General features: G+C 37.2%; 1 protein-coding gene across 1 annotated transcript in view; it reads right to left on the bottom strand.

Moving 5' to 3' along the window:
- Window positions 1-694: 694 nt before the first annotated feature.
- The window catches only part of LOC134298431 (complement component receptor 1-like protein), a 35,427-nt gene continuing 25,840 nt past the window's right edge, over window positions 695-10,281 (bottom strand). Inside the window, exons 16-18 of the mRNA XM_062978632.1 lie at window positions 5,680-5,721; window positions 4,648-4,690; window positions 695-2,391 (exon numbers count right to left, since the gene is read on the bottom strand). Of these exons, the coding sequence (XP_062834702.1) occupies window positions 4,684-4,690; window positions 5,680-5,721 (49 nt within the window). The 3' untranslated portion in view covers window positions 695-2,391; window positions 4,648-4,683. The remainder of the gene's footprint in view (window positions 2,392-4,647; window positions 4,691-5,679; window positions 5,722-10,281) is intronic.

Below are 10,281 nucleotides of genomic sequence, written 5' to 3'. Positions count from 1 at the left end.
TGAACTGGATTATCTGGATCTACACTGCCATATAATCCAGTTCAAATCAAATAATCTGGATTTTATACAGCTGTGTAGAAGGGGCCAAAGGAGCCTTCTACACTGCTATATCATCCTGAATATCAAGGCAGATAATCCACATTATCTGCTCTGAACTGGATTATCTGAGTCTACACTGCCAGATAATCCAGTTCAAAGCAATCATTTGGATTTTATGTGCAGAAGGAACCAAAGCCATCTGAAGAAACAAAGATCTAAGGTCTATGTTCTGCTTCACTTTAAGAATCTGGATATATCTGCCACTTATGGATTGCAATGGCAATCAAGGCTACAGGCCCCATCCACACTGACATACCATGCAGTTTCAGAATGCAGTTTAGCTGCATTGAGTTGGGTTATACATGTACTGCAGTAACACTGCATTCTAAAATCACATTATATGGTAGTATAGATGGGGCCTGAGTCTGATTTTGAAGATGTTTTGAGTCCCATTTGGGGTAAAGGCAAATAAATATATAAACAAACAAACAACAAGCTCCAATTCCTTTTTAAAAATGATGCCAGGGTTCCCTTTAATATCGTTGCCAAAATCCAGGTCTCTCCATTTTCATCTACTAAAAAGCAATTGGCTTCTTAGTAGATAGGGATGAAATTCACGAAACTGGGGAACAAAATCTAAGCACACATTTACCAGTTTAAAGTTAAAACATGCATGACATTTTATTTCCTACAAAGCAACAAACATTACAGTTCCAATCTGTAAGTCTTTGATAAGTACAAATTATATTCAGCCATATATATACAATTTGTCTTCTCTACTGAGTTTTCAGAGACAAAATGCACCAATCTCATATGCCAAGTTTTATCCTTTTGTAATCTTTCAAAATTAAAAGAAATCTTGAAAGTACATCTGAGGCAAAACTAACAAATTAAAACAAAACAATAAACAATGTATTGGATTTCAGTTGCACTTTTGGAAATTTAGTTAAAAGAATTGTGAAAAAATATGTCTGATTGACAGTCAGCAAAACCATAAGGAACAGCCATGTTTGGACATGTACAATTATAGTAATGTCTAGACATGTAGATTATTTTTACATTTTATTTTATATTTTTTATTTGTGTTAAATGGAATTAATTTTCATTTAAAAAATATAAATTTGGGGGGGAGGGGAAGTATGGCTGAGTGCCAGTCAGCAAAACCATAAGAAATAGTCATGTTTGGACATATAGAATATACTAGCATTTAGACATTGAGATTTTGTTGGGGGTTTTTTGGTTTTTGATTTTTTGGTAGTTTTTGTGTTTTTTATATTTTAATTTAAAGATTATGAAAAAATCTGGTTGAGTTGAAATCAGCAACACTATCTAGAATAGTAATGTTTGGACATGTGGAATTATAAGTGACTAACTAAATGTTAAATAAACTAGGTTAACTAAATGTAAAATATAATTTCCTTCCTCGTAACACTGAAGACTTTAAAGCAAAGAAGCCACAAAGTGAAATTAAATGTTCGTGGATTTAAGTTGCATCTTTAAAAATATAGTTTAAAATACTACCCCCCCCCCAAAAAAAAAAAATTGGCTGAGTACCAATTCACAAAACCATAAGGGATAACCATGTTTGGACACATAACTTTTAAACATGTCTTTTTTTGTATTTTGTATTTTTGTATTTTTTTAAATTTTAGTTTCTGTGTTTTATCATTTTTTTATTTTTAGTTTGTTGGATTTAAGTTGCCCTTTTTAAAATTTAATTTAAAGATTATCCAAAAAAAAAAGTATGGCTGAGTGCCAATTAGCAAAACCATAAGGAATAACCATGTTTAGACATGTGGAATATACTAATATTTAAATATTTAATTTTTTTGTAGTTTTTATTTTGTGTATTTTTATCTGTTTTATTTTTTTATTTTGGATTTAACTTATATTTTTAAATTTTAAAAATTACCCCCAAAAAGGATGGCTGAGTGCAAATCTGCAAAACCATAACAAATAGTAATGTTTGAACATGTATAATATACTAACATTTGGACCTATAAAATATTTTTGTATTTTTTTATTTTAGACAGTATTTTTAAATGTTAGATTTTAAAAATAATTAAAATTAGAGAAAAATATGGCTAAATGCAAATCAGTAAAACTATAAGGAATACTCATTTGAACATTTAGAATTATAAGAGATTGCAAGTTTCCTTTCTCAAACACTGAAGACTTGACAGCGGAGAAGCCACAAAGTAAAATGAAAGTGACTGTAAAAAATGGCACCATTGTCCCAGCAGCACTTAACTACTCACATCATAGTTGTGGATACACATAATTTCTTGATATGAGGGCATGGAATAAGTTCATTGGGCATTACTGATAATCTTCCTCGAATCAGAAGAGTCCCTGAAAACAACAATATGGATTCACGTTGGATTCACAAGATTAAACACAAACCATGCAGTTTCACAGAAGGACAGCAACATGCAGTATATGGCCAATGTGACTGGGTTAATATAAAGTACTAGCTTTGCCCGGCCACGCATTTCTGTGGCTTATGGGAATCCTTGTTGGTCAGGGGGAATAGCAGTGAACAGCCTTGCAGTCTCAAAGCCTGTCCGTTTTCTGGAGTAGCTGGAGCTGTTTGTTGTATGAACGTAGAGGCATGAATGAGGGGTTGTGCTGCTAAGTTTAGTGTTTCTGGGATGTGTAGTTTTGTTGTTTTGTCCTAGGCCGAAATTTCATTACCCTTCTATATATATAGACTATGTAATATGTGAAAAATAAAAACATTTTTCTTTCCACTGCTAATTGGGAGCTCTTGGAAAAATTTCAGATACAAAAAAGAGGCTTAAATGTAAACAATGTACAGTACTGCATTTCTTCAATTCTAAGATGTCGTTGATTGTAAGATGCACACTAATTCCATAGATAGATAGATAGATAGATAGATAGATAGATAGATAGATAGATAGATAGACCCATGATTCCAAGGCCCCATCTACAACTTTCAGAGATACTTAGAATACCGTGGAGCTCTTTTCTGCTTTCTTAGGCCCCTTCCACACCACCCCTACATCCCAGGATCTGATCCCAGATTATCTTCTTATCCCAGAATATCTGACAGTGGGGACTCATATAATCCAGTTTAAATCAAATAATCTGGGATCAGTTCAATCCTCCCCTTCCAGTCTTGTTTAGCACAAGTTACCACTGTGAAAATTGGGAAAGTGTTCCTTAATATTATTTCACTAATAAAAAACTGTATTTAATGACAGTCAGAAAGCTCAATTAAAAGTTAGAGTTTTGTGCAGTTGTTTTCTGATATCCCAATGTCCCAGTATGTTACAGGACTTTTCTGCGCAAAGTAACACATTTACTTATAAAGAAAAGTGTTCTCTGCAAGGTAATTTTGTGTTGCTATTCTGTTTAGAAAAATCCTATGAAGCAGGCCAGAATACTTGATTATGCAGAGGAATCCTGTCAAAATCGTTTCTCTTACCCGGAAGAGAAAACTGCAGTAAATCAGTCTTTTCAACTGAATAATCCAGTATTAGCATCTCTATGTCACTGTCTGAGCCTGGATCTACAGTGCCATATAATCTAGTTTCAGAATGCAATTTAGCATTTAGGATTCAATGGCAGTTTAGGCTCATGGAATCCAGTTGAATGCAGTTAACCTGAATTCTGAAATTGCATTATATGGCATTGTAGATCCAGCCTGAGGACCCATCTACACTGCCATATAATAAAGATTGAACTTGGCATTATACTAAATGTCCTTTGACCAAAATCTGGCCACTTGGAGTGCCTCTGGTGTTGCTGTAAGAAGGTCCTCCACTGTGCATGTGGCAGGGTCCAGATATAATCCAATATGTGATCCCAGATATCTGTTTTAAATTGGATTATATGAGTCTAAACTGCCATATAATCCAATTCAAAGCAGATAATCTTGGATAAAATAAAGGATTATATGGAAGTAGAACAGTTCCGGGTCTACACTGCCATAGAATCTAGTTCAATTTAGTTAATCTGCATTATGAAACTGTTTATCCCAGATTATCTGGCAGTGTAGATTCATATATCAGTAATCCAGTTCAAAGCAGGTAATCTGAAATCAAATCCTGGGATATAGGGCAGTGTAGAACCATTATAAAAAGTAAAAGCATTTTTAGGTATTTTCCAATTCAGAACAGTGTAGTGTTTGGAATATATTTCTCATTACTTTTTCCTACAAAATATGAGAGTTAGCACAGCATTTATGAGGAACAGACATTCTTAAATGTAAATCTGGTTGTTAATCCAAACTGAAGGAGTTCCAATGAACAAAATCAATTTACACAATGGCTGAGTTATCATTCTGCCAATGATTTAATGAGTTTATTTTGTTGGGACTAACAATCAATTTACAAGCAATAAAAACAAATAAATTTATGCTACATCTACCTTTTAAATGTTTGTTAACTGAAGATAAGTTACATTTTCTGCTACAAAGATGGACAAATTAAAATCAGGCATTCAAGTTACAACATGTGATTATTTTATTTATTTGATATGAACTTGCCAAAGGATGTGAGTTTTCCCAAAAAAAAACAACTACGAAGGCATCACAGATTAATGTTCCTCATCAGATTCTGTAAATAAAATGAAGACAAGACTTACCTTTCTTAAAACAGAAGGAGACTCTTGAGGCCAGTATTAGTCCCTGTTTGGGAGATTTATGAGAATTATTATTTATCCCTTATGGCATTTTAAAAGATTTTTTATGATTAGCTCAGCAGAATTAAAAATTCAGAAAAATAAACAAATGCATTCCTCTTTTTAAAATTGTATTTAAAATCCTAATAGGTGAACTTTTTTTAAAAAAGAAGAAGAAGTCTAATTTAGCAATTAAGGTGATTAAATCACCACACTTTGTATATGAATCTAAAGAGAGTGTTCTGCTTTAACAAACTGCTTCTTTGAAAAGACAGGAATAATTTCCCTGGAGGGCAATGCTGAGCACATCACTGGGGCATTACTTTGGAGGACATAGAATATGGGGCTTCTTGGCATCATAAAGGGTTTTACTCAATGAAGGTAGCTGATAAAATCCCAATAAAGCAGTGGTTCTCAACCTTGTTTTGGCCTACAACTCCCAGAAATCCCAGCTGGTTTACCAGGAGTTAGGATTTCTGGGAGTTGAAGGCCAAAATATCTGGGGACCCACAGGTTGAGAACCACTGCAATAAAGTTCCTTCCATAATGCATCCAAGCCCAAATCTTTTTTCCTTTTACCAAATGAAATTAAATGGCTATCCACTTTATGCAGCACATCCCACTGCTGAACAGCTCATACTATCAGGATGTTGTTCCTAATTTCTTTTTCTGCTATTGATCTGTGTCCTGGTCTCCAGAGAAGCAGAAACAAGCTTCCTCGATTCCTCAATGTCACAATTAACCCTCTATTGTCCTACTTGAAAAAGCTGTTTTGAAAATGTCCCCGTCTCTTTCACCTTCTAGTCCTACTTCCTCCATGGCCTTTGCTTACTTCAAATGCTGCCAACAGAGTTCAAAAATACTTGGTGCTCAATGACCACAGCAGAAGACAAGGAAAAGGAGGAGAAGAAGGGACAAAATCTTGCCCTTCTCAGTAAGATTAGACAAAAGCAAAGTTGTTGCAGCTTCTCTTATTTTGTACATTTGCCACCTTACCCATCTGATAAATCTTCGATAATCAGCTCCTCGTTTTCAATTCTGAAATGTTGAAGGAAAGTATAAAATAACTAATTAAATATTCCCTGCGACATGGAAAATATTGGGAATTATAATGATATTAAAACCTAATAAGGAGGAGGCCCATCCAAATTCTTATAGACCAATAACATTATGTAATGTAGACTATAAGCTTTTTACAAACACATTAGCAAATAATAATAATAATAATAATAACTTTATTTTTATACCCCGCCTCTATCTCCCCGAAGGGGACTCAGGGCGGCTTACATGGGGCCAAGCCCGAATAAAAACAGTAGCAGTATAAAACACAGCAATAGACAACAACTTGCACAATAAAAAAAAATAAAAAATAAAAATAAAACATTAGCCAATAAAAAACAAGAACTAATAAAAACATGGATTAAAACTGAGAGATTGTAAAAGTAGACTGGGTAAAGTGCACCATATAAATATTGTAGACACAAGGTGACTGATAAAGTGCTGCAAATTCTGGAAGTGCAAATTGGGATGGGAATAGACCCTGTGTCTATATCGAGTTGACAAAGGTAAAAGGTGCAAACCGGTACAAGAATGGTCACAGATACAGATTGCTTCTGGATGAGCAATCTTTATCTAAAGGCTTGAGTAAAGAGCCAGGTTTTCAAGCTCTTTCTGAATGCTACCAGGGTGGGGGCTTGCCTGATTTCCCTGGGGAGCGAGTTCCAGAGCCGGGGGGCCACCACGGAGAAGGCCCTCTCTCTCGTCCCCACCAACCGTGCTTGTGACGGAGGTGGGAGCGAGAGGAGGGCCTCCCCCGACGAACGAAGAGATCGTGCAGGTTCGTAGGGGGAGAGGCGATCACTAAGGTAGGAGGGTCCCAAACCGTTCAGGGCTTTGTAGGTGATCACGTGCACCTTGAATTGGGTCCGGAAGGTGAACGGCAGCCAGTGGAGCTCCTTAAGCAGGAGGGTTGACCGCTCCCTATAATTTGCTCCAGTTAGAAGCAAGGCTGCCGAACGTTGAACTAGTTGGAGTTTCCGGGCCGTCTTCAAGGGCAGCCCCACGTAGAGTGCATTGCAATAGTCCAGTCTAGAGGTAACTAAGGCATGGACCACCGTGGCCAGATCAGACTTCACGAGGTAAGGTCGCAGTTGGCGCACAAGTTTTAATTGTGCAAAGGCCCTCCCGGCCACGGCCGACACCTGAGCATCAAGCGTCAGTGCTGAGTCCAGGAGGACCCCCAAACTGCGGACCTGCGCCTTCAGGGGGAGTGCGACCCCGTCAAGCACAGGTAGCCACCCAATACCCCGATCGGACATACGACTGACCTGGAGGACCTCTGTCTTGTCGGGATTAAGCTTCAGCTTATTCGCCCTCATCCAGCCCATCACAGCTGCCAAGCACTGGTTCAGTATCTGGGGGGCTTCCTTGGAGTTCGGTGGAAAGGAGTAGTAGAGTTGAGTGTCATCTGCGTAGAGATGGCACCGAACTCCAAAACTCCGGATGACCTCTCCCAGCGGTTTCATGTAGATGTTAAAAAGCATGGGGGACAGAATGGAACCTTGCGGGACCCCACAGGTCAAAGGCCAGGGGTCTGAGCAGGTGTCCCCCAGCTTCACCAACTGGGAACGGCCCTCCAGGAAGGACTGAAGCCACGACAGAGCCATGCCCCCAAGGCCCATCCCGGAGAGCCGTCCCAGAAGGATACCATGGTCGATGGTATCGAAAGCCGCTGAGATGTCCAAGAGAACCAGCAGGGTCACACTCCCCCTGTCCAGCTCCCTGCGGAGGTCATCCACCAAGGCGACCAAAGCCGTCTCAGTACTGTGACCAGGTCTAAAGCCAGACTGCGATGGGTCCAGAAAATCGGTGTCATCCAGGAAACCCTGGAGCTGCGAGGCAACCACCCGCTCCAGGACCTTGCCCAAGAAAGGGAGGTTCGAGATTGGTCTGTAGTTGTTTAGAATGGCCGAATCAAGGGAGGCCTTCTTCAATATAGGCCTCACTATGGCCTGTTTGAGGACAGATGGAAATTTGCCTTGATCCAAAGAGGCATTAATTATCATCACAAACCACTCTACCAACCCTCCTCTGGCCGATTTAATTAGCCACGAGGGGCAAGGGTCTGCAGAGCAAGTGGTCGCTCTCACCGCCCCAAGGATCCTGTCCACGTCATCCGGGCGAACAAGCTGAAACAAATCCCACAAGTTCGAACAGACAGGTGCCTCAGTTACCTCTTTTGGCATTGCAACAAAACTAGCATCCAAGTCGAAGCGAGTCTGAGCGACTTTGTCTGCAAAGTGGTGCGCGAACTCGCTGCACCGAGTTGCCGAGTCTTCGGGTGCCCCTCCCCCCTCAGGAGGGTGAAATGTCTTTGATATTGTAAACCATCAATATTTGTTTCAATTATGTGAGGAAGTTAAATTGGGGGGAAATGCGATGTAATTAGAGAATTACATAGAGATAACCAGGCAGAAACAACTGTTATGATTCCAATTCAAGAATTATTAAAATTAAAAGTGGTACAAAGCAAAGTGTCCCCTTTCAGGAAACCTCTTTGCAGTGGTGATAGAACCTCTAGCTAACTTAATTAGGAAGGAAAATAAAATTAAAGGGTATAAGATAGGAAAGAATAAAAGTTAATTTCTATGCAGATGGTATTATTAGAATCACCAAAAGGATCAGTAAAGGAATTAATACAAATCATTTTAAAAATGAGATTATTTAAGGATTAGCTATACATATAATAAGCCCATCAGATTTGTTATCCGTCAATGTTTACAAAACCATACGGCACTTTATCACTGTCCCTTACTCCATATGTAATAGCACTTTAATGGAATTCGTCCTCATGTTCTTCCTCTACTCGCTCTGACTCTATTATGGACCTTGGAGCTCCACACCAGGCACCTTTTGCCGTGCTTAACTATCGATGCTCAGGCTTTTAAAAGTAATTGTAATGTTATGTTGTTTTTATCTGTTTTGGAATGTTTTTAATTTACTGTTTGATTACTATGCATGAAATGGTTTGCTATGTTGTTATTCGGGCTTGTCCCTGTGTAAGCCACCCTGAGTCTTTTCGGGGAGATGGTGGTGGGATATAAAAATAAAGTTGATTGATTAATATTGAAAAATCAGATATTCTACATAAAAATGTAACTTGAGAAGAGCTAAAAGAAGTGCAAACTATTCTGGTGGTAAAATCGGGAAAAAAGAAGTTAAAATACTTGGGAATATATATTCTCTAATTTAATACAAGTAAACTATAATAATTTGTGGAAAAAAATTAGCAAGTAAATATATAATTGGAAAAAATGGAATTGGTATATTACAACCATGCTAAGGGGAAGCCAGAGGAAGGGGTTTAAAGGTTCAACCCCTCCTCCCAAAATGTGTCAGGTTAAAAAAATTCATGACTAAATGAGGTTTTATTTAACTTGACACATTTGGGGGGGGGGGGGGTTGGACCCTTAAATCCCCTCTCTGGCTATGGGCCTGTACTAAAGGTATGCAAAATTATGATCTTTCCCAAATTTTGTTACTTTTTCAAATTCTTCCATTTAATATTCCAAATAAAATAATAAAGAAATGAGACAACTCAATTAAATCCTGGATAGTAGGAGGTAAACAAGAGTAAAATATCCAATTTGACATTCTAGTAATCACAAGAGAATGGAGGATGGGGAACACCGTGCTTAAAGAGCTATTTTTAGGTTATAGTGAGATTATAGGAGTTGGAACTAGACGAATCAAAAAGATGGCTGTGAATGGAAAAATCAATGAACAGATGAAAAAATGGCTCATGTTTGAAGGAAAATAGAGATAAAAATGTAATTAAGAAACTAAAAGTAGGCCCAATAGTCTCACTAAATTTCTAATAAATAAAATAGAATTGCTTCCAATAGGAATATTAGGTAATAAAAATGAACAGATATATGGAAAAATGATAAAAAGTATGAAACAGAATGGAATAACAAAAGTTGGAGACTTATTAAAACTCTATGGAACAATAAAGGAATGGGAAGAGTTAAAGGATAAGTTTGGACAAAGTAACTGGTTACTATGGTACGGAATAAGTCAGAGGATCATAGAATTGAATAGAAAGGAAGGCCCATAATCAGATTTATACCAAATTTTAAAGTGAAAATAGAGAAGGAGAAAGGTATTGCAGGATTTATATACAAAAATAATAGAAAAAAATATAATTTAAACATTACTTTGATTGAGGTATTGAAAGATTAATTAAACAGTGATGAGAAGGACATTAAAAATGGATAGAATCAATAAAAGGAAATAAACATATAAAGAAACACAATGTAAAATGTTGACAAAATGTTATCAAATCCCAGAACAATTAACTTTTATAATTAAAAAATACATCAAAATTATTCTGGCACAAATGTGGTGGAATTGGAGGGTTTAGTCATAATTGGTGGGACTGCAAAATTTACAAACGTTTTATTTAAAAAATCAATGAGATCGAGGAAATAATAAGAGACAATAGAGTTGAATAAAAATAATTTCTTTATCCAGGAAATAAGGTATAGGTAGAAACAAAGATTAGAATGCTGCCAACAGAGTTCAAATGAACATAGCAGA

This window comes from Anolis carolinensis, chromosome 4, assembly GCF_035594765.1.
Source record: "Anolis carolinensis isolate JA03-04 chromosome 4, rAnoCar3.1.pri, whole genome shotgun sequence".
Lineage (NCBI taxonomy): Eukaryota > Metazoa > Chordata > Lepidosauria > Squamata > Dactyloidae > Anolis > Anolis carolinensis.
Note: the sequence above shows the minus strand (reverse complement) of the source record. Positions and strands in the feature narration are given on the sequence as shown.